At 35.8% G+C, this 24,629-nt stretch overlaps 1 protein-coding gene across 2 annotated transcripts in view; it reads right to left on the reverse strand.

The window, feature by feature from the left end:
• VPS13B (vacuolar protein sorting 13 homolog B) overlaps positions 1–24,629 on the reverse strand; it is a 482,028-nt gene that overhangs the window by 314,994 nt on the left and 142,405 nt on the right. For both annotated transcript variants that reach the window (XM_074898647.1, XM_074898646.1), the window contains exons 18-19: positions 11,307–11,441; positions 10,260–10,433 (exon numbers count right to left, since the gene is read on the reverse strand). In XM_074898647.1, the coding sequence (XP_074754748.1) occupies positions 10,260–10,433; positions 11,307–11,441 (309 nt within the window). The remainder of the gene's footprint in view (positions 1–10,259; positions 10,434–11,306; positions 11,442–24,629) is intronic.

Genomic DNA, 24,629 nt, shown 5'->3' on the forward strand with positions numbered 1-24,629 from the left:
GCATCAATTTTCTAAATCTCTTGGGGAAAAAAATCACAACTGGTTTGGGGTTCTTTTCAGATACACCTATTTTATCTTGAAAGTACATCAGCAATTAGGAAAACACTTAGGAAAACCAGATTTTGCATTAATTTGCTGTTCTGTAAGTGGAGCTCAGTATCAACAATTAGCAGCAGAAGTGTTTGAATGGGAACTCAGGACTCAGGGCACCAGTGAATTAGTTCACTCCAGCAAATGTTTCTATCTTAACTGAACCAGCTGCAAGATTAGGGCAGCACCTAGAATCTTCCTTTTCAGAAAAACAAATTGTTTTTTCCTCTTCAAAATGTCTTTTCCTCTGTGAAAGAGTGTAAATCAGATTAAAATTAAGAATTAAAAATAGTTAGCTATTTAATTAAACTATATATCCACTAATCAGCCTAGCACTGCATTTTTCAAATAGATTTAGTACTCCATGTGATACTGAGAATGTCAGGATACATCAAGTATACAATATTTGTGTTTGAAATTGCTATACTTAGAAATCTGTTCTGTAGAGATACTCAACATTAAATGCTCACACTATATAAGTAGGCTAATTTTAGCTATTAAACAGAACTGAAAAGTTACACGGTGCACTGTTTTCCTCATATCAATCTTAAGTATATCTGCCACCTTACACAGTAAGTACATACATGAGTATCTTGCTTAGTTCTCTTTCAGTGCACAGGTACAAGGAAAATGAAATCAGCTCATACAGCACAGAAGTTACTAAAGGGTCTAAAGGTCAAAAGTGAGTATGGTTTGCAGATTTTTGATAAAGAGATTGAGTTTGAGAAGCTTCACAGCACATGAAGAAAATTAAACTAATTTAAATGTTCCAAAGTTGGACACCTTAAAGATAATTTGTCCAAAATAATTTTCAGCTTGTTCAGCTCTATGAATATGTTTTAGCTTGGGGCTCATCACTGGGATTATCTAGTGGAATTAAAAAAAACAAAATACTGCTAAGATTCTAACCTGCTTTGTCTAACCCTAGCTCCAAACTGTTGCTTTCTACATTACCTATTCAGTCAACTGGTAATGCCACAACTTTATTTTGTGACCACAAATGGCTATTTGTAACATCCTGGAAAGGAACTTCTGTGGGAACTTCACGACACTAATGTTTGGGTAGCAGGGGACAATGTGGTTGAATATCCATGCTGTGTATTTAAGATTGCATCCTAAACCACAAATGAGACTGTTAGTAAATTTGTGTGTATTATAAACAGAACATTGGAATCTTGGGAGTGACCTGTAGCTTCTTTTAACCTATTACAAAGTTGAACCATGACAATGGCTGAGAAAAAATTTTAGATTTAGAAACAAATAAATATTTAGAACATAATTTCTGCATTAAAAATAATGGAGCTACTTCATTTAATGCTGGCTTTCATCAAATGTGCTACATTTCTATTTAGTAAGGTGCTATTTAATCACTTATTACTAAAAGTTGAAAAACAAAAATTGACCTGGCCAAAATGCATTTATATTTCATGATCAAATGTCTACTGATTTTCAGTGGTATCTATTCAGAATTTCATTACAAAAAAATAGTCATGTTATATGAATCATTTACATCACCAAAGCAGTAGAGAGCACAATATAATTCAATTATAAAACCTGGAAACAGTTTAAATACCACTTGAAAGTAAACAGTTACAGTCCCTTATGCCCACGTCTGGGAAGCATCCAAATGGAAGTTAAAGATCCCATGACATTTTTTCAAAATGAGTAGGAGCTATCCCAACATGTTGGACAGCATATATTTTCTCAATTAAAAACAGACTTCAATGTCCAAAGCTATGTGACAGCAATTGCTGAGAGCCTATGTCTGTCACATTTCCAAAACTCTCTGCACCATCAGTATCTAGTCACCTTGCTGAACAATGCTTTTCCAGATGCCACAAGTTGAAAAGATGAATGCATTTTCATAAATATATGAAACACAGATACATTACCCTATACTGTTATGGAAACAGAGGTTGTCATTTTAATTTTTTTTTTTTTTTTTTTTTTTTTAAATACTAGAAGTGTTAAATACGACTTTGGTGGCCATATGAAACAATTTGATAACACCAGGTTGTAAAGTGAACAGAAATCCTGTGGAATTATATGGAATATCCTATGCATAAAAAATAAAGGTAGCAGAAATAATCTTGTATCTGCCATACCCTAACTTTTACACATTTAATGGGAGAAGTTTAAAAAAAAAAAAAAAAGCTGTTTTAACAACTTTTTTTTTTAGCTACTTTTACAGAATTTTCTAGGTTATATGCGGTTTAAGAAGAAGGTGGGGAGATTTCCTTTATGCTCTTTAAGGCCTGCATACCCCATATTACCATTTGAGCTCAAATCTTCAGTTGCTAATACTGAAGCACAAATTCCTATCCCAAGAACTACAAGATCAACTACATTATCTATAGACGGAATGCTAAGAAAAGAGAAAGTCAAGCAATGAGTTTCTAAAGAAAACGGTATAAACCCAGAGGAGAATCAGGCTTTCCAATTCCCTCACTCCACAGATTTCCTAGTGCAGTGTCTCAGGCTCCTGCTATTTGGAGTTGAGTCCCCATCTTTGTTGTCCAAGTTTTGTTCTTATTTTGCCGTATTACCAAACTCTTAAGTCATACTTTTAAGAAAAGGAAATTGGAAAAAGGCAAAAGCACTTCTTTGGCTAACGATATTACTGTGTTGACTTCCATAGTGCAGCTGAACAGTACATCTCAACCCAAAATTTACTGCCACTTGCCAGAGTTATGCAACCCACTGGAAATAATGTTAATCTAGTTAGCATAGTATAGTATGTCCCTCCCTGATGCTGCTCCCATGGACATGAAATTTATAATTGGAGCCAGTAGAGTAACAGACTGCACTTGAGGACAAAGTTTACTTCCCTCTCTGAAAAAGTAATAAGCATTGGATCTTTGTAAGACAATAGATACAGAGGTGATACAGGTTAGAAAAATATCTGATACTTAACCTGGCTGTAGTGCATGACATATTGAGCTGTGAGGGTAATGGGGGAAGATGGAGCATACACAAGCTCATAAATGTACAAAGTTAAATGGATTTTAAAAGAGGCTTTTACTTTCTCAGATTGGTAAATGCAAGTTTGTTAATACCTCTGTTACCAACTTGCTCTTCCCCACACCATCCTCCCATCCTGAACTGCTTGGTAGCACCACCACCTGCTGCCCCCACTTGAACTTCTGGTAAAATTAAAAGATGCCAAACATTTTATTTCCTATAATTTCAGAATTGTAAAACAGAGAAAATGGGAGGGAGAAATTGCATTACCACAAAATACTTCTTCCCACAAGTTCTGTAACTCAGAAAACTTCTAAATTTAGCCTCACAGTTCAGGCAGTTGAACTGCTATTATTAATCTGATTTTGAAAAATACAGGACATTACTAGAAAAATTATTCTAAAAATGTATACTTATCTGAATTTAAATTCACCCTATTCCACACCATAAAACTACACAAATACTGTGCTTTCAGTAACATACTATAAGCATTCATATTTTTCCAACGTAAAATATGAGAATAAGCCAGATTTTAAAAGTAATTAAGAGGATATAAATGTTGTGCACTGCAAGAGCACGGTTCTCAAAAGAGCAGAGTCCTGGCAACTATCATAATCCTTTTGAAATTGTGCATATTAAGATTAAAGATCACTTTGTTCCTCTATTCCCACAACTAGTTGGTATGGTAAAAAGATCAGTCCCCTAGTTTTATATGTAACATCTTTAACATTTGCTCTCCTTTCTGTGCATGTGATTAAATGTAACATTTTGAAATCCCAAAGTTCTGAGAAAAACATAAATCCTTGTCCACAGCTGCTGTTTGACTCTGGAAACACATGCATTTTCTTTTCAAGCATCTACCATCAAATAATCCCAAAGGACTTGAACTGGAGAACACCTGCATCTCTTCATTTAGTTCCAATAACAGAGTCTAAACTTCAAAATTACAAAAATAGATGCTATGTTCAGCTGCAGTTACATTCTGCCCCTAATTCCCGTGAACAAAAATGCTAGGAGCATGAAATCATTCAGGCAAGCTCTGTCATCGAGAGGATAAGATTTTTTGCACCAGAAGCCCACTGGGAACTTGATAGAAAACTGGCAACAATTACAGATAAAGTACATGGTGAAATCCTCAGGGAGAGAAAAGGAAATGTAATAAGATAGATGGGTATAATTTTTACACATTTATGCCCCAACAACAAATGCGAATTGTCTTTAATTACTCCTATATATTAAGCATTTTTACTCATTCGTTGTGTCAAATCTTTCCAAAATACTTAAAATTAGTTTATGAATTATCTTTTACAAGTTTGGGGTTTTCTTCTTTACTCGCACAAGCACTCATTTAAATAAGAGCTGATAACTTAGAAAAAATGTTGTTCCAGCTTTAAAATCCAGACTTTGCAGTATCCCCAGTCTAAGCAGTCAAAACTAAAATATGTCAATGACAGCCTTTTTTAACTGCAAGAAAGGGGGAGTTGGGGGCATATATAGGTGTGTATGCATAAAAACAAACATATATAAAATCTCTCACCTCCTTTCAAATAAGTTCTAACAGATAAAAATCAGCTGCTTTATCATATTAAAAAAACGTTGCTGCTGGTACAACACTTATGGCGCTTTTTTCATGTTTGAAGATATGATTCTTCAGATTAAAAATATTTTCACTTCACAATTATTTTTTTTTTTCCTTTGTGGGACAGGGAGAGAGAATGGAGTGATCTTCTCTAAACTTGAAAATATTGACAGGGGAGAAAACAAAACAAAAATCTATTGAAGTTTAAGAAAAATATCACTTGAATGAGAAATACCAACTTTTACAAGGTTGAAAATTTGCTCTTCAGCCTTCATGCAGCTTCCACAAACTGGTGAAGCCTTCTCACTCTTACTTTACTCCACTGAGTGTATCAATTTACCAACATGAGCATGTTATTAATACAGGTACTTTTGTTTACACCATTTTTTCAGCACTGCATTACTGAATATTTAAGCTGATCTCAAAGAAAACTTTATTAATTGTATTTTTTATTTTAGTTCCTCTTGATTTATATGTAGTAAAGCTCTCCATACACCAGCTGTGCACGCACTCCCAATTATGCAATATGGCAAACCAAATAGAGCTTAATCAGCTCACCTCATCTATTCAACAGCTGCTCATAATTAAATACTAACGCCAGCATTCATTTTGAAATCTCCCTATTTCTCTCAAAGGCCAGGTGAAACAAACAAGGTCTGCAGCTTGCTATGAGGGTTAATAAAGGCAGAGTTATTTCAGAGAAGCAGTAAGACCTTCCCAAGCTCTGTGGTAATGGAATAATCTCCTCTCTTGTATTTATTTTATATGCTGCAGTTTAGATAAAGACTGGGGACCACATCCACTGATTTTTACAACTATGCAGAGAGATACCTAGGGCAGTTTTTCATACAAGTATCCAAAATTAAAAGCACCAGCATGCAAACTTGTATTTAAGTACTAAACAAAATCATATTTATATTCTTTGTCCCTAAAAGCTTGCTCTGTCATAGGTGGATTGGTTTTCCACTGTGCACCAAACAGTAAAAAACACTTGCGAAGTAATCATCACTATAGGCACTTGTTATACACAATACTTCCCTGCCTGTATATGCTACATACCATACACTTTAATGTTGCCCTTTTTGGAATGACATTTTATAGAGGTTTTTTCCTTTGTTGGTTATACTCAATGCACTGTGGTATTACTACAACCGTTTTGTTTTTTTTTCTCTTACTCTCAGCAGCAACAAGTGAAATAGCAAGAAATAAAATACCAATGTGAAATGCTTTATCACTCAAATTGTACAACCTCAGTCTTTGCAGGGTCACACACAGCAAGCAGTAAGAGGAAGCTGCACAACCATCCTGGTCACCTGGAACCATATAATTCAAGTGGTACAAGACAGTAGACAGTTGCTGACTTGATAAGAGAGGGGGAAAAAAGGTCCCCTCCCTGTTCTCCGGGTAAATACACCCTGATTTATTCAAGAATCTCATGTTATTCGCACAACCTCCTCCTTGGCATTTTAAATCCAAAAAACTGCTTTCATCTTAGACTAAGTTGTTTTACATTCAACTTCACAGATGCATAATGAATTAGTTACTCATTCTTCACTAATTTTTATATAAGCAAAAAACTTTAGAAGTCACTTGCATAGGCAGTGTATTGTATTCCAAAATTCTTCCAGAGTACCCAGAAATTGCCCTGCAATTGCTTCTCTTGATTTTATACACACACACAAAAAAATTAGGTAACTAACTTGCAGCTCTTCAGCTTTGTACAACTCCAATGCACCCCTGCCACGCCACACAGTGTGGCCAGTAGCTCCTCTGACACTGAATCTGCAAAGTTTTCTAAAATCCTTGTATACAGGAGAAGTAAACTCAGCTAACTTATATGTAATCCCACCAAGTTAGAACTGCTGCCCCCCTTAGCTCTTTTATGAAATCATGTGTGTATTTGGAGAGTATCAGCTATACAGCTATTTCTGTATATACTTTATAGAGTTAACAGACTTTTCCAACCATGGCTTTATCTCCAGCAATCTGGTAACACTGAACAATTCTAGATTATTTTTCTCATCTCTCCTGGATAGCTTTTTTCATTCTTTCTACTGAGATTGCATTCTTTCTAAGAGAGGTTGCACTACTCTCTTCACTCTACTCTGTAGTCCAAATTCCTATTCCAGAACATCATCTCTAACATTATTAGGATAAATTGCTTAAACAGCACAACTTCAGTACTGCACAATCATCTCCAGTAGTACAGATTTAAATAACCCTTTTATTCCCCTGACACATAAACTGAATTTGCTATCAAATTATCCAGTATAGCTTAATTCCCAGAAGAGACCGCAACTGACAGCAAAAGCATTTGTACGCTCTCAAATCACTTCATGTTTTCTCTCCATGTAGTTTTCATAGTCGTAATGAAAAGGATAGCCCTATCTCCTGTATTAAATTGCCTCAATTCCTTCAGCAAGTATGTGAAAGCAAAGGCTTTAATTAACTCCCTCATCCTTTGTATAGAACCGGAGATAATTTGTTTCCTAGTTTAATTTATATTTAAAAAAAATAAAAACTATTTGCAGTACACTATTCTTCATGTCTACCGGGACCAAAGATTTAACACATCAGTAAGCTTTTCCCTCTCATCTGTCATCAGTCACAAGTGCCACCTTACAGATTGAGAAGCCGAGCTAGAGTCTGAGCATGCAGGTTTCTGACTACCACTGAGTACACAGAATCAATCAATCAACCTCGGCTTGTGCAAAACATTTGTCACTATCCTGCCCAACATCCTTGTCTCTAAATTGGAAACACATGGATTTGACAGATGGACCACTCAGTGGATAAGGAATTGGCTGGATCGTCACACTCAGAGTTGTTAGTTCAACATCCAAGTGCAGACCAGTCACAAGTGGTGTTCCTCAGGGGCTGGTGTGGAGACTGGCACTGTTTAACATCTTTGTTGATGGCACAGACAGTGGGATTGAGTGCACCCTCAGCAAGTTTGCCAGTGACATCAAGCTGTGTGGTGCAGTCAACACGCTGGAGGGAAGGGATGTGCCATCCAGAGGGACCTGGACAGGCTGGAGAGGTGGGTCTGTGCAAATCTCAAAATTCAACAAGGCCGATTGCAAGGTCCTGCACATGGGTCAGGGCAATCCCAAGCACAAATACAGGCTGGGTGATGAGTGGATTGAGGGCAGCCCTGAGGAGAAGGATCTGGGGGGATGCTGGTTGATGAGAAGCTCATCACGACCCAGTAATGTATATTTGCAGCCCAGAAAGCCAAGTGTATCCCGGGCTGCATCTAAAGAACTGGGACCAGCAGGTCAAGAGAGGTGATTCTTCCTCTCTACTCCACTCTCATGAGACTCATCTGCAGTGCTGTGTCCACCTCTGGGGCCCCATCGTAAGGGCATGGACCTGTTGGAGAGAGTCCAGAGGAGGCCACGAAGATGATACGGTGATTGGGGCACCTCCCTTACGACGACAGGCTGAGAGGAGTTGAGGTTGTTCAGCCTGGAGAAGAGAAGGCTCCAGGGAGAAGTTATAGTGGCCTTCCAGTACTAAAAGGGGCTACAGGAAAGATGGGGAGGGACTCTTTATCAGGGAGTGTAGTGATAGGAGGGGGGATCACCATATTAAACTGAAAGAGAGTAGATTTAGATTAGATATAAGGAAGAAATTCTTCACTGTGAGGGTGGTGAGACACTGGCACAGGTTGCCCAGAGCAGCTGTGGCTGCCCCCTCCCTGGCAGTGTTCCAGGCCAGGCTGGACGGGGCTTTGAGCAACCTGGGATAGTGGAAGGTGTCCCTGACCATGGCAGGGGGGTGGAACTAGATGGTCTTTAAGGTCCCTTCCAACCCAAACCATTCCATGGTTCAGTAAAACTTCCTAAGGCACTGGGCAGGGGGTGTGTTTGTGTGTGTGTGTGAGAAATGTCCACTAAATTTTCAGTTCTAAAATCTTAGCATTTGAAATGTATCTCCATTCTTCTACAAAATAGGTAGCATTGACAATTCTCTATTACAAACCAATTTTATGCCTCTCAAAGCCCCTGCATATGAGTTTGGCCAGCACTTCATCTGTCGGTGCCTTAATTCTTGTAGGCACCTCCTATCACAACCTATCACGTACTCTCTACTATCGCATTGGACTATCCGCAATACTGATGAGCTAAAATGTATATGATCACTGTGACCTGTAACAAAAGCAATAACACTATAGTACAATTAATTAATAATCTAAGACAAAATTATATCAATATTCTTAGACAAAAATCATAATTATATCAATAGTCTGACAAAAATTAGAAAATTAAACTGAAAAGATCCTTAAAAAGCACAGAAAATGCACTAATAATAGTAGTACTGTTGTACAGCAATATTTATTATTGTGAACATTTAAAAACTACTTAAGTGAGACAACAGGTGGAACAGATTTTCACTTTTTTTAAAAAACAAAACTGAATAATTCAGAAACTGTTAAATCATTAATTGCTTTTCACAATGTTTTAGGGGCAGGAACTTCAGATAATTGTTATAAAAACACTGCCATAAGCATCTCCAACATGATGCTCTCCAAGAAACATACAAGTACAGTTACTGAAAAAATTAACCTAACAACTGCTGGAGTGCACAGTGCTTACAAATATTTACTTTGCATAAGAATCAAATGCTGCTTACATATGGACATAAAAATTACAAAGATGGTAATAAATTCACTGTTACTTTACAGACTAATGACTTTCAACAACCATTGCACATTGAAAAAATTAGAGAAAAAAAGACGACTTTTCAGTTAATGTGTTCCATAATATAGGGGTCAGCTATTTCTCTTGCTTTCTTTAAACTTGATTTTTTGGGGGTTTGTTTTTCCCCCCTATTTGGTTCTACTCTTAGCATTGCAACAGGATAAACTTTAAAAAAAAGTACGAAAGCATGGGTTCTAAAATGCACCACACTGACAGCAAAACCTAGATCCATGTGTATTTCACAAACTAGATTATAGTTATTTTAAAATAGATGTATTTCAAAATTGTCAGTGTTGCTTAAAACAGACCAGTGTTTTCTTTAAAGCCCACAGAAACCATAAGAATGTTAGTTAAGAGTATTTATGCCCAGAAAGTCAACAACACCTTTAAATTTATCCAAGCAACTCTTTGAAAATACTGTTTCTCATCTAAATGCACCACAACACCAAGTTTGACATTGAATGTGTGCTCTGTAGCATTTTAAAAATAATCTTTTATTATTAACAAATGTTATGATAAATTTTTAATTTAATTACAAATTATGCTGCAAATTTAGATGAACCATTTTGAATTCAGTAGGTCAACTTCTGCATAAGAAGCTCAAGGCAACAGATAAAGGGAAGAAAGAATAAAACTTTTTCAACATGGATTCTGCCCCCAAAACACAATTTACAAAAGATTTTGTATAAAAAAAATCTAAAAGGCAACCAACATCAGTGAAGCATTTCTTATTGAAGAACACATACATCAAAATGCAGCTTTTAGTTTTTGTGTCTCACAATGAGCTAAGGTAAAGTTGTAATGTGCGCAGTATGTGAAAAAGATACTTTGGCATTTGGCACACTTTATATCAAGCCCCTCTTTGAAAGTTATATTGGATATGAAAAATTAATGCAATACCATCTTAACAAGAGTTTTGCACTTACCAGAATTATGGCAGTAGTCCATATACTGTGGAATTTGGACTGTAAAGGCTACCAAATCTGGAGCGAAGAGGGATTCTGGCTTTCTACTCTCATTGAGCCATTTACTGCTGTGTAAGTCTCTGGTGTCAGAAGGGCCTTGAATTAAAGGAATGAGCTTCTCTTTTCCACCATCACCTAAGATAAAGATTAGGCTCTTTACAGCTTTTATTGTAACAAGATAAATTTTCAACACATAAACATTCACTAGTCCAGAGAGAACAGCTATTAACATTGTAAGTACAGAATTAAAAGAGGAAATAGAAAGAGCATTCTCATAAACTATTAAACAACTTCCTTAATGTTATCTTGTAAATGTTTTACATCCAATAGGATTTCAAATAAAGTAATCAATTCTCTTCAAAATAGTAATTTCCATCCCAGCTTTACAAAACAGTATCTTTAAAAATCACCATGAACTCAACTTAGTTCTACACACAATTTAGAACTGCATTTTTAATGTTCTTGACATTAGCTGCCTTTATCTATGAAGAGATCATAGACATTGATTGGAAAAGTTCCTGCATGCTCTTCAAGAAAAATTCTGTTATGGAAATTTAAAAACTGTTTATCACAGAGCCCTCAAAAACTTCACATGCAAAATACATACTTGTAGCATTAATGGAAAATGAGACATTAAACAATAAACAGCAGAATAAATCAAAATCATGCTACAAATAAAATAAAATGCAAATATTCTGTGTAATATGAAAATGCAGAGTTAATCCAGTTTCTTTAGTGCTTTTAGAGGAATATTTGTCCCAGCAGAAAAAACCCCACCATCTTTATTTTCTTTATTCAGTGAAAAATTGACTATACTCGGGCCAGACTGGATCATCCTGGCACACTTAACAATAATAATAAAAAAAACCCAAAACAGAATACAAAAAAAACCCTCTCTGATTCATAGGAACAATGAGTAAATTCTTGTTTCAGTAACTCTCCTTGTAAAAAGCAAGGCCAATTCTCCTATACAGGCAATAAAGTTTTACATGGTCCAGCTGCACATACCTGGGGCTTTGGCACAAATTTTTATTGATCCCACGGTCCCAGAGGCACATTTGACCAATGATGTGCCGCAGTACTTCAATTCAACATTCTGGATTGAACCCTCAAGAGTTGGCAGGGGATTCTTAGATTTCACACCTAATAAAAGAAAACTGCAAATGTACTAGCCTGTAGAATTTAAATATTTTTATATTCCTTCACCAAGACATTTAAACTTAATTATACTTTAATTATCTACCTTAGATGTTCTTATAGCATTTCTGTTGTGATTCACAGTTTTTAAATGGAAGTGAGAGAATGCTGTATATGGGCACTTTAATACAAACAGCTACGCATAAAATGTATAGAGATACTGTGAGGAAAACACACAAAGCCACTTAGAAACTGGAATAATAAATATGCATATATACACATACATACACTTTTGTTTTCACTTTATAAGTGCCACCTCAGCTACTGTCTTTCATGTTTTTATTATGACCCTTTCAGGATCTTAAAATGACTAAGTGTTTTCAGCTTACGTTTAGACAACAGTATCTTACTCAGTAGCAACATAAAGCGTTAAATCCATTCAGGTGAACGGCACAGAAAGCCAATGGCACACTTGCCATTTTTCAACGGAAACTGGATTTCAAACCTTGCCTTAGGTCACAAGTGGAAATAAGTTTTGGTGGTCTTTCCTCAGACCCCATTTGTGCACACCAGAAAACTATTGCACCAGTTGGAAGAAACTGGTGCTACTGGCAGTCACTTCTGAAGAGCTGCCTAGAACCACAGCGGCAGCAGCAGCAGGGGATATTGCAAATCAGGACTGAGATATATTGGCAGAGCTTGAGGGCAGCCCCCAAACCAGCCCCAGAGCATGGTGGTGGAAGCCAGCTCTCCTCTTCTGTATAGCACTGCCTATCAAAAATATACAAAAATTTGCTTGCAATTTAGAAATAAATAGTTTCAACACCTGTAAGAAGTATGAAAGGAAAGACCAACAGAAGTTACCATTTTTTATGTTGGTAGGTTTTTTTTTCTCCCCTCATGCAAAAGTGATTTGGAATTTGTCAGTTAAAATTGGCAAGCAGCTTTTTAATTATGCAAACATTAGTATAATTATGGAACTGTTTCCCCACATATGTAATATAGAATTTGTTCCAAAACCCATAATTATGCAAGGAAAGTATTATAGAATATCAGGTAAAAAAAAAAAAAACTAAACTAAAAGTATTTTGATACGTGTTTCAAGATAGTTACACTCATTAAAGAAACTTACTACAGTCTCTACAGAATGAAGTCATTAGTTTTTCCCACAATCTCACAAAGACTTAACCCAAAGAAGGGAACAGAAGATTTAGGATTAAACCTGATAATTGTGCTTAGTACACTGTGGCTATCTGAGTTCCTAAATATCGAAATACATTTGGTAGTGCATATAAAATCATTTGGTAAGCAGAATTCCTGACACATATTTAAGTTTTGATCTGGTAAGAACAAAATAATTTTTGAATATAAAGCATTTCCCATGGTAGGAAGAGAAAAGCAGCATATGAAGGAACACATGGCATTTAGTAAACCAGGCTGCCATGTAAAATAGGTTCCATGTTCTATGCATACTTATCAAAATTTAACCTGTTTTATGTGTTAAAGGTATGCCCAGCCTTCTCCTAATCTGTGATTCAGGAACACTTCAGGCTCAAAGAACACTATTTGTGTGCCTGCCACACAACACCCTATTGGTTCTCAGTCTGAAAGATCAGCTACCAACTTTAGCCTCATCAATACACTCTCATTCCCCGTCTTGTCCAGAGTAAGACCCTTTTAAAGCTGAAAATCCCCTTTGATCTAAGGTGTGGTATCAGACACAATGCATGAATTTGTCAACAGCAGATAGGGTATCTGTAGGCATGGCCGAGTCTTGGTTTTGCCTCCTCATACTTCCTATAAACTTGAGCAAATAGAGGCCATTGTGTTAAAAAAAAAAAAAAAAAAAAAAAACACCAAAAAACAACAACAAAAAACAACCCAACAACAAAAAATAAAAGAAAAAAGTATGCTTTTCCCTTCTTCTATCTATTCCAAAACAAAGATTGTAAAATACTGTTAGCAGCAGCCAAAGCAAAACAAATTTGAGTTCATAATTTGACCCCCATCTTTAAAGTCTTCTCAAAACTGTCAGCTTCTTGCTGTTTCCATTTTTCAGCAACTCTATTATGCCTCAGAATACAAGGTGTAATGTCCAATACATTCCTCTCACTTGATCATGGAAGATTAAGTGCTTTGAAAACTAAATATTTTCCATCATGTAATTCACTTTCAGATGCATTACCCCGAACAACCTCTCTGCATTGAGACAAAAACTTTAAATGCATAACTTGAATTTTGGTTTAGTATCATATTTGGAAACAAGGAATCAAGTTTCACATGATCATGCTTCCTATTTATTTCTGTTCACTCCTATTCCCTCACCAAATAACTTCTGGACTCACTGAATTTCAGCAAGATATAGCAGCATTATCGAAGACAGTTATATCCTACATTCTTCATGAAAATGTGGATATAATTGTCCTGTTACATGACCAGTCAGTATAGGCATGACAGTCAGTAAAACAAAGCTTAAACTAGACAGTGCACTGCTTTTCACCCAGACAGCATGGATATCAATGAGATGACAATGGGAAGCTAGGAAAGCTGAATGGCTTGGCCTTGTAGGAAGCCACAAACCCTCAATACATGATCATACAAGTAACAGTTATATTTTAATGCATACAAAGAAGTAACTGATAGCAGTAATAAATTATTTCTTTCTGGAACACCTGTTAGAGATAGGATGATCACTTTCTCAGTTGTTTTCAACTCTTTTACAAGAAAATAGAAAAGCATTAGGAACATATAACTTAATCATGCCCTCCTTTTCTACCTTCCTTTGACAAATGGCAACACCCTCCTGCTCTCAGTTTTAACACCTGATAACCAGAGCACAAAACAGTAATCAAGGAGAAGTTGCAAGAAAAATTAATTCTGCTCACGTTTCACAGCTCTGGACTGAGGGATACTCAGAAAACCCATTTATTAAATATTAAAATTCTACAGACACTACAATAAAGAATAAGGAACTTAGGATGTCTAACTAGACTTTCATCACAAAAACAAAAATCACCTGAACCTAAGGAGATTCCCTTTGCCAAATTACAAGTCTCTTTTTTCAAAGCACAGAATGTTTAGAGACATTTATTGAACCATTTATAATGAACAGGTTTAATACAGAGAAACAGGACATATTCTTCAGTCTCTGAAAATTTTTGGAAATTATGAACAATCCCTTATAATACTTGTTAAATTGGCAAGCTGCTTTATAGAGAAGAAAGAAGCCTTGTTTTCTACGTATGTCTCTGTCTGTAGTTTTCATCCCTGTAACTTCCCAAATATTCTCCTTTATTATCTCTTTCATCATGATGATATTATTATAAAATCAAAGTCTCAACAGTTGTACCTACAGCTAACGTATTCATTAGATACGTATTTCAACAAACAAATGTTTAAGTGAGCTAAGACGGGCTTCCTTCCCTTCCCTCAATGTTTATAAACTTTTCAGAAGTAGCATCTTCTCAAGGGGTTGACTGAGCAGGAAGATGTTAAAACTCCTAGATATAAAAAATGCTCCATGCATCCACATACTAACTCAAATTTAGCATCGAGACAAAAACTGCACGAGATTTTAACTAAGACACTGAACACAAATTCAAAGAGAAACCAGAGAAAGCAAATCTATCATTGCAAATAGCAACACTATCCAAATTCAACATCCAGCAAATGAAGCACGGGAAAGGTTTATTTCCAAGGTGCAAGACAACAAAGTAGAATTTATGCTGTACTTGCTCTTCTGGAATCACACTTTCAAAAGCAGCACTGTGACTTACTTGACTTTGTTGCTCATGTAGTCAAAAATGGAGAACAGAGCAAATTGTGTTTGTTTTTCAGTACACCTCACATTTTCTTCAGTTAATTTATTATTTTCAACAGGAACACAGTAATCAAAGACTTTATGGAGATAGATACATATACCTGTCTCCACTAAATATAACCTATGGCTGCTTCTGGACAAAAATGACAATTTTCTAGTCCTGCGATTATTGTACTGAAAACATCTTGCCCATTGTAGAACTATTAGCAGTAAAAATCAAGTGTTTCCTTCCCAATATGTAACCATGTTTATACTTGGTGATCAAACATAACCTGTTTTAGTTGAATCAGACTACCACAAAGAGAATACAACACATCACCAAACACCTAAAAATCTGTTCTTTCCATACTGCAGAACCCAAAAATAGGCTAACTTAATATCTACTATGCCTTGACAATTTACACCTTGTGCACACTAACGCACTTTAATCTTAACTCCAAACCTAAAGAGTCATTCTGTTCTAGAAACGCTCACAGAAGTATCACACCATCAAGGAAGGTTCTCCCACCCTTTAAAGCAGGCATTCACATCTTCCCCTCAGCTTTTCTAGTCATAGCTTTGGCCCTCTCCATGTACATAACCCAGCTACACAGCTTGCTCCAAGTTCCAGTATTCAGTGACATTCTGTGTGCAAGCAGACAGGATCAAATACCCAAAGGCAGGTCACAGTTGTGTCTTTATAGACCAGCCCAGGATTTCTGCTAACAAGCCTATTAATGCTGAACAAGCATTTAAGACCTGTTAAAAAAAGTTACCTAATTAGTGATTTTACCAATCTTTTATCATTTTTTTATCAGCCTGTTTGTAATAAGGTGAGTTTGCAGTGATTAATATAAAACCAAGAGACAAAATCTAAACTGATCAATAGAAAAGATAGGAAACCAGCAAAAGAGGCATGTTACTAATTCTGAGGACAAGAATCAGGACTGTGTGCCGCCAAATCTCTGAAAAACAATAAATAATTCTCTAGAAAGATCATAAAAGAGAACTGCAAAATATGAAATAGGAAATGAATAAGGCATGACTAAAACTTCTAGAAGCAACTCCACATGAATTCTCCCCATATTTAGGTTATGGTCTCAAAGAAAAATTTCAATATTTAAAGCATTAAGTACCAATAAACTATGGTTTGGCAACATGATATAGTAAAAGACTGTCACATACATGTCAAAATGATTTCAAACTCAGTAAAAAGATCAATCCATGAATAAAAGCAAGGAGTTATTAACCAAATGAAATAACATTTAGGCCTAAGTCTTACTGGAATCAAGGAAAAAATGTCCAATTATTTTCACGGAAACATATATTTAAGTTTTACATGGCTAACACAGAAAAGCTACTAAACAAATTGAAGCATAAGAGAAACCTCATTTCTTTCATGAGAGATACTAATTTGTGTTCAGTCCTTGCTTAAGCAATGCCCTCAGTGAGAAATTCTGAAAGTCTGTATTGAACTTGGTTAGAGAGATGGCACTTCTGAGGAACCTGAATTTAAAACCAAACTTAATTCTTTCCTCCTTGCAGTCCAAACATAAGAGAAGCCACAAAGACCAGCTCTAGCTGGCATCTGTCCTACTTCTCACATTCAAAACACTGGGGGAGCATGAGCTTTCATATTCTTTGTTGCAGTAAAACCAGCATCATAGGAACTTCAAGTTCTCTTTCGATCACTGTGCTTTCTCGCACACAAGATCTGAAGAGGAAACACTGGGGTTGCGTGTTGGGTTTTTTCCTTCTTTTTTTTGTTTTGGTTTGGTTTTTTGTTGTTCTTCTGCTTTGTGGTTTGGGGAAGGGTGTGAGTGTGTTTTAAGTTGAAAAAACTGAGAAAAAGAGATTTTCTAAAATGTAGATGCCAGGTTATAAATATTTGTTCATTTGTTTCTGTAATACAACTAAATTTTTGTGATGAAGTTCCCCAAACATCCTTATTGTGTTCACCATTTCATATTTTTAATGTCACCATAGTCTGCAGATCACATCTTGCAGCCCTAAGATAAACCCTGACAGGCTACTATTTTTTTTCTTTTTCAAAACAGTAATTCAGACAGCTTATTTTAAGAAGGTGTTGAGGGATAGGTCTATTCTTTTTTTTCCTAACTCAACTTTATTTAGCATTCCAATTTCTATTCTGATTATCATAATTATTTATTTTCTTGTAGCTGAGTCAACCAGTTTTCAGTCACATACCACTATACTAAGAAATTGTTTCATCCCCACCCACTCCCAAGATTTAACAGGGCAATAACAACAGGATTATGGTAGATTTGTCTTGCCTCTAAGGTACGGTGAACTGGACAGATTTTCTACTGTCTTGAGCTTCTTGTGCTACCGTTCTACAACTAAAAGACACCTGTCCTAAAAAATATCTCTGTTCTCATTTTTTTTTTTCAACCATGATACACAAAGGAAAAGTAAATGCATGGAAGGGTGAAAGCAGTTATTGACAGATTAAAATACTCCCTAAAGAAGCTGCTTTCTTCTTGGGCAACAACAACAACAAAATATTTATCAGTATTTTCTTCATCAGAACATAAGCTGCAAAACCCACAAGTACGCACACACACAACACAAAAATTAATCTCCTCATATACTTCCAGTATTTGCACAGACAGATTTCAGTGCCAAGAACACAGTCAGTCATACACTGGTCTTCACCTTGAGATCAATATTAAAATCCCTGTTAACTAAGCACTTCAATCTTTAAACTGCCTGTAAACTACTTAAGACTTCTCCATTTCCTAAACACTGAAACAGAAGTAGCACCATCATTTAGTAATGGAGATTTACATATGGCAAAAAATTTCCCAGTGTGCTAAAGGACAACATCATTTCACCCACAGAGAAAGTCACTTAAATCTGACAAATCCATGTTGCTACATTGGTGTTTCAAGACTCCACACAGCAGCCTTCATACAGGTCCCCATCTGCTTTAATCTATAAACTCGATATTTCTAAAATCCTGCTTAAAATGTAGAGTTAGATAAGAAACCTGTGATTCAAAGACTGAAAACCAATACTGAAAATACCACAGAATATTTGGAATAATATCTTTAAGGCATTCTAGGTCAGGCATACCTTTAGATAATTCTATTTTAAGTGATTATCCAGTTAGGTAAAATAATGCTTTCATTTTGAATGCTCACAGAAGAACTTAACAGCTGCCACTGAAAAAAAAAAACCTTTTCCGAAAATACGACAGAACTAGGAAATATTTCAGAACTCCCTTTACCCACTGTACTAAGGCTGGCCTGCAAACATTCACAGACTTAAATACCACAACCTATCAAAAGGACAAGGGCCATCCTGAAACAGTTTAGGGTACAGAAACACAATCCATGCATAGTCTGACTGCTGCTCCTTTTGATCTAAACAGGCATCACTTAGGGAAGGAATACTGCCTTCTGTCTTTAAACATATACAGTATTGCAAATAGCTCCAAAGCTTTGCTGTGAAAAGTGTAGTTTTGGGCAATTTATTGTTATTAAACATTATTGCTAACATTCAGGCTATTTAGGCATCACCAATTATAAACTTAACTAATTAAAGCTATAATTTTAGAGTTGGCAACATGACACTGGTCAGGACACAGGATTGAAGTGGCTTTACTGGCACTGTTCATGCTGTTGTAAACAGGTTCAAGAAGAAGAAAAGGATTGACTTTTCGTTCTGCACAATTCAACAGCTGCATTTCAGATACCACTGTATCTGAGACAAATGGTAGAAGTCCAAGTCAATGCATTAAAATAACTTTTGTCTTCCAAGAAAACACAGGAAAAACTACCAGAATCTGAATTTCTAACTCTCAAAAGCCATGTCCTATCAATCCTCATATCTATGCCTTGTCAGTAGACAAGTGCTAAAAATGACGTGGATGCAAATGCTTCCAGGATACAGATAAATAAGAACTTGAGAAACTTTCATCATAAAGTATTTGAAGCAAGATCCTGAGAAAGACAAAGACAGGTGGATAGAAAGAAGAAAGAGCTTACAGTTTCCACCTCTAGTAACACACCCTTTGTTTGGAAGCACGCACTTGCAATTGGTTGCTTCCACCTTAGCCACATAAGCCTTCTATCCCTTTCAAATACAGTAGTTTTGCTGTACCTGGGGTAAGTTCCATAGCTCATGCAAAATGTCAACAGAAAGTATATTAAAACATTTTTTCCTCATTAACATATACTAATATGATCACCGAAAACCTAAACTGCACCTCCTATCCTGAGTTTTTATTAAGTCTATTTCAAGTTCGACCCAGTACCAGTTCAAATGCCTTACCTCCAAATACACTAAGTATAAGTTACAATACATCTTAGGCTCTGGGATAAAGGCTGAATTTTACAACTCTTCTTTTGGTAAAAGGGTGCCTAGCAACTAGAGAAAAAGGACATCTGCAGCTTTCTAGGACAGCAAAATGTGGGATGAAAGAATGAAGTCTTAGAGGCACCAGAACTCATCTCTGATCTCACCACCTTCTATTTCAACTGTGGAGCTCGTTTCTCTACGACACATCTATTTAAATAAGTTATTTGACAACTGTGAAACTAATAAAGCCTGGTTTGATATGAGTTTGTATTTCTTTGCCCTTAAAAAGCCTCATTCACCAGAGCAGATGCAAACTTTAAAGTGTTATGTAACATACCTACTATGCAAGAGACAAGAAATGCAGCATCTTGCCTGGACCTACAGGTGGTTGTGAGCTTTCCAGTAAACACACATGGCATCTGGTCACCTGCTTGCTGTCAAACAGAATATCTAATGACTGAAACATCTTACAAGCTCAATTTGAGATAACTGTATATAGGACACAACAGTTATGGACCAGTAAAAAGGTCAGCAAATTGAAGATTCTAGAGGATGGGCACAGTAATTCTTTAAGAAGTAAAGAAACTGCAAATTCAAAAGAAGGGTTGATGTGTTCAGTAACAATATTATCAAAAAATAACAACTAACATCTGAGATGTAATCATTAACAGTTTGATTTTGTGATTTGCTGAGGATAGCGGGGAAGCAAAATAAAACATCAACATCTTTCACTTGGGAGGTGAAGAAAGTCAGTAGTCACCTGGTGAAAAAACGGACAACAGAGGTTGCTGCTGGGGACACTGACCGTAAAGGAGTAGGAAAGGGCAGGAAGACTGTAATTCAGACAGGGTGGGTAAGTAAAACATGATACAGATTACGGAAAAAGATTAAAATACAGTGCATCCATACTATCTTGAACAGTTTCCCCCTGATTTTGCTTCTCAGAGAGCATATGCTTCTTTACAGAACAGAAAGATCTGAGGCTACCCCTTCACATGTAGTTTTCTACACGCATAGGTGACAAAACTTCACTTTCTTTAAAGATTAGTTTTGTTTCTAATGGGAGTATTATTCTTACTTAATCACAGTTTTCTATATCGCACTGTATTTCTTTATATCACTGTGCTCCTCCCAGCAACTTAAATATATATTGTTTAGGATATAAACTTAAAACCACAATGCTCTAAGTTTAACAAAAATGTTCATATTTTCTTTTAAATGTTCTATGCAACTACTGAGAACTTAAAAAGAAATAGTACATTTAGTGTCTGCAATAGCAGTTTCTTACACCAGGAGGATATGAACCTTTAATCCTTGAAATCATTAAAGAAATGTTTGTAGAAATATTTTTAGCCTCTTTATCTGGTCAAAGTACTGGAAGTTAAGTCGTGTCTGTACAAACCAATCATTTCACCAGCAGTTTTATATTTCTTTAAAGCCTCATATAAAAAGCACCTGCTTAAAGTGAGTAATGGAGTTTTATATTCATTGCACTTAGGAACAGCGTATGTAACCTATTCCGTTTTCCTCCCTTGTGGAATATATTTCAGCTTATATTGCACAGCACATTACCGATGTGTATAAAGACTCTCTGATCAGCAATTTGGACTGCAGACAGCAACCTGCATGAGTACACTTTTTTTCCCCTCCTTAAATACGGTATCCACTTGATTCACCAACACAAATTAAAACCATCCTTTAAACATGATGATCTCACCTTCACAGTGAATACATGAAGCCCATACATGCTAACACCGTAACAATGTCCAACTACAATCTATGGTATATACCCTGCACAATCAACAAGCAACACACATGCTGTAAGCATTATAAAAAAAGCATCTTATATATAACCTTCCACGGCCAAAGAACAGAAAATCTCCATTAGTATGATTAATTTCCTAGAGGTTAAAAATCTTATTGTCTATTAAGACAAAAAAGAAGAAAATCCAAATGCAAGGCATGTCCTGTGACATACCTTATATTAAGGACACAATTTAATCTATTTTAGGATGAGCATTTAAAAAAAAAAAAAGGCATGGAAAAGGGTATTTCCATACTGTAGCTTATTAAAGCACATGCTTGTGACATACTACTTTAGAGCTAAGAAATGTAAGGAATTCTTCAACTCAACCTCAGCATAAGGTTTTACTGTAGAATTACTTAGTACTCTATTTTGATAAAAGTATAAACTTGCAATAGCTTAGCAATAGTGTTCTTCAATTACAACATTCATATTGAACTAGCACGTCACAAAAAGAACTTACTATGTTTAAGTAAGCTCCTGTTTGTCATTTAAAAAACAACAGTGAATTTTGACGGAATAATTTACATAATTTTTTGTAAAAATCTTTGCATAAACAGAATCATAAAATTGTATTAATTCATCACAATATGTATTACTATATTACACACCAAATACACATTGATTTCAAGGTACTTCAAACAACATCCTTAGCAGACTGATTTATCCTCTATGCACAGAATCATATCTTCACAAAACCAGATGCTACCTTAAATAGAGAGTCTTTGCATCTTCTTCCATCCACATATCTCTATATCAGTAAGTTTTAAATAACATGGAAAATAAATTTGCCAGGACAACTTAAACTAAGCATAGAATTACCCGTCAATATTATTGCACGTAAGTAATTACTCACTGAACTAAACAGGAAGAAGGGCTATATTACATTAGCTTGATTAGTACCTCATGGAACACTGCAGTAGTAGTTCTGAGGTCAAGGCAAGTTTACAGAACCCATGAGAAGTGGAAGGAATAGATATTCTATAGTCACACGTTTGAAGTAGTAATATCTGTGAACAGAGAAGTACATTTTTTCAAACCTACTGTAATTAGGTTAACACTACAGAGAGCTTGTTTGTTACAAATTTTAACTCTGATATACTTAGTACAGCAAATCTTGATAAATCTACCCAATATTAAAATATTTGAGGAAGTAGAGGACTTCAAAGTTAAAATGAAATCCTGATAAATCTTCACAGTATATTAGAATGATATCCAAACAAGGATTTGAAAACAAAAAGAAGTCAACTTTTTAATACAGTGGAACTTTACTATGAACTTACTGTTTACAATATTGTTTCTTTTGCCAATTATACATCCTTACTATAATTTCACATATGTACCAAATGTCCTTATAGTTTGGCTTAGTTTCTAAAAAGGAGGCCTATATGAATGCCAGTTGTATGCTTTTCAACAGAAGGATGTAAACTTATTTAGCGATCTGTTTTTCTCTTTCATCTTATCTCTAGTTTCTGTGTAGATTTATAATGCTCATTGTTTCCAATTTTAACAAATCACCTAATGGCAGAAAGGAAAATATGTTAACCTTGGAATTATTTGCAGTTGTAGAAATCCCTTTTGTCTGGCTCATGCAAGGCCTGCAATCTGTTTTAAACACAGATTGTCTGTCTTTTGTCTGACAGCCACCAAGCTGCACAAATTACTTTCTGCCTGTTCACCTGTTTGCAGCTGTGTCTGTAAGCTAAGGATTCTGTAGTTTGACTTGAGCAACCACTCCAGGATTGATGACATGTGCTGCTGATAAACTGAGCAATTTGAAGAAATTACTGGCTAAACTTATTGAAAGACATCTGTGCATGAGCTGAGAACTAGAAGCCTTCAATTGTGTGTTTGCAACCTGCAGTGGCGGCAATCTGTTTGAAGTGATATCCTTCTATAAGAGAGCTGGCCCTTACACAAAATACCTAAACCATCTTTGCAACATATTTCCTCACACACCAAGAGAATTCTGCTCTTTTGGTCTTAAATATACTTCCTAAATAGAGGATATAACAACAATTAAGACTTCCTATACTCATCTAGCAGAAGTAACTTCTTTTGAAGTGTTTCGATTTTTCACTCAGATTTTGCATTCTGTATTGTTTCTCAGCCTTCTCTGCTCTATGGACTAGTTCTCAGCAGTTAATGGTAGTACAAGCATCTCACAGGCACACTTACTCTTTTATGTTAGCCAAGAAGACATGCCTTTGCAGTATTATGGGGGTACAGCTCAACTATTCCTTCCACTTACAGTACGTCATTACCTCCTCAGTTAACTATTACTAACACCGAAATTTCTGCTCTAAAATTTAATAATAAAGAAATCGTATTTCCAAACCTTGAGAATCTGGATAATGTTGAGCTTCTGGGAGAATATTTGCAGATGTTAATTTTAAGCTCAGGAAGGCCAACCGCTATCTCAGGGTGAGTGTGTGCATGCACATGTGTGTATATATGAAACTCTTTTGGTTTAAAAAAGCTCTGCCAGACTAGTGAGCTGTGTGTGATGACTAGTCATTTCTAAGCTGTACATTACATTTAGCAAAATAAACTCCTAAGTCCTTTGGGACACATTCTATAGCGATATACTTCAATGTTGCTCCCATTTCCTTTGTTCTTACACATTTAGCATAAATATGTTTCAAGTATACATTTTGACAGAGTAAGCCAAAGTAGAATTCCACACATCTTCAAATGTTTTAGTAGCCCTGAATAAACAACAAATTAAAAACAGCACTAAAATCGATACAATAATGAGAAAAAATAAAGGTAATTGAAGGGAAAGTGTGTTAAGCCTAAAAATGTAACTAGAGTGCTTAGGCATGTAGTCCAAAGCCCTACTCAGAAGTTCCAAAGCCTGTAGTCAGAAGCACAGAAACTGTCCACTTTCGCATCTGCACATTAACCGCCTCCCCACCAAGCTCTCCTTTTATACATTTGAAAAGAGTCAAGTATGCAGTACTTCAGTCTATGCAGTGAACCATCAAAACAAACTATTCATTTCACCCTGTTTTTGCAACTAGTTAATACTAAAAAGTCAGGATATTGACTAAAATGATCAAGACTTACATCTGTGCTTCCATTTTAATTTCTTAAGTATTTGAAGGCAAATATTACCTTTAAAAGTATCTTCACAAACAAGGTCTACTAACAATGACAACAATTTTCTAAATATGTATTTATTCAATGAAAAATTATCACTGCGCTTAAACACATTTGAAAATAGGAAAGCAAAGCTTTCAAGTTAAGTAGCTATATAAATTGGGCT

Source organism: Athene noctua, chromosome 2 (genome assembly GCF_965140245.1).
Source record: "Athene noctua chromosome 2, bAthNoc1.hap1.1, whole genome shotgun sequence".
Taxonomy (NCBI): domain Eukaryota; kingdom Metazoa; phylum Chordata; class Aves; order Strigiformes; family Strigidae; genus Athene; species Athene noctua.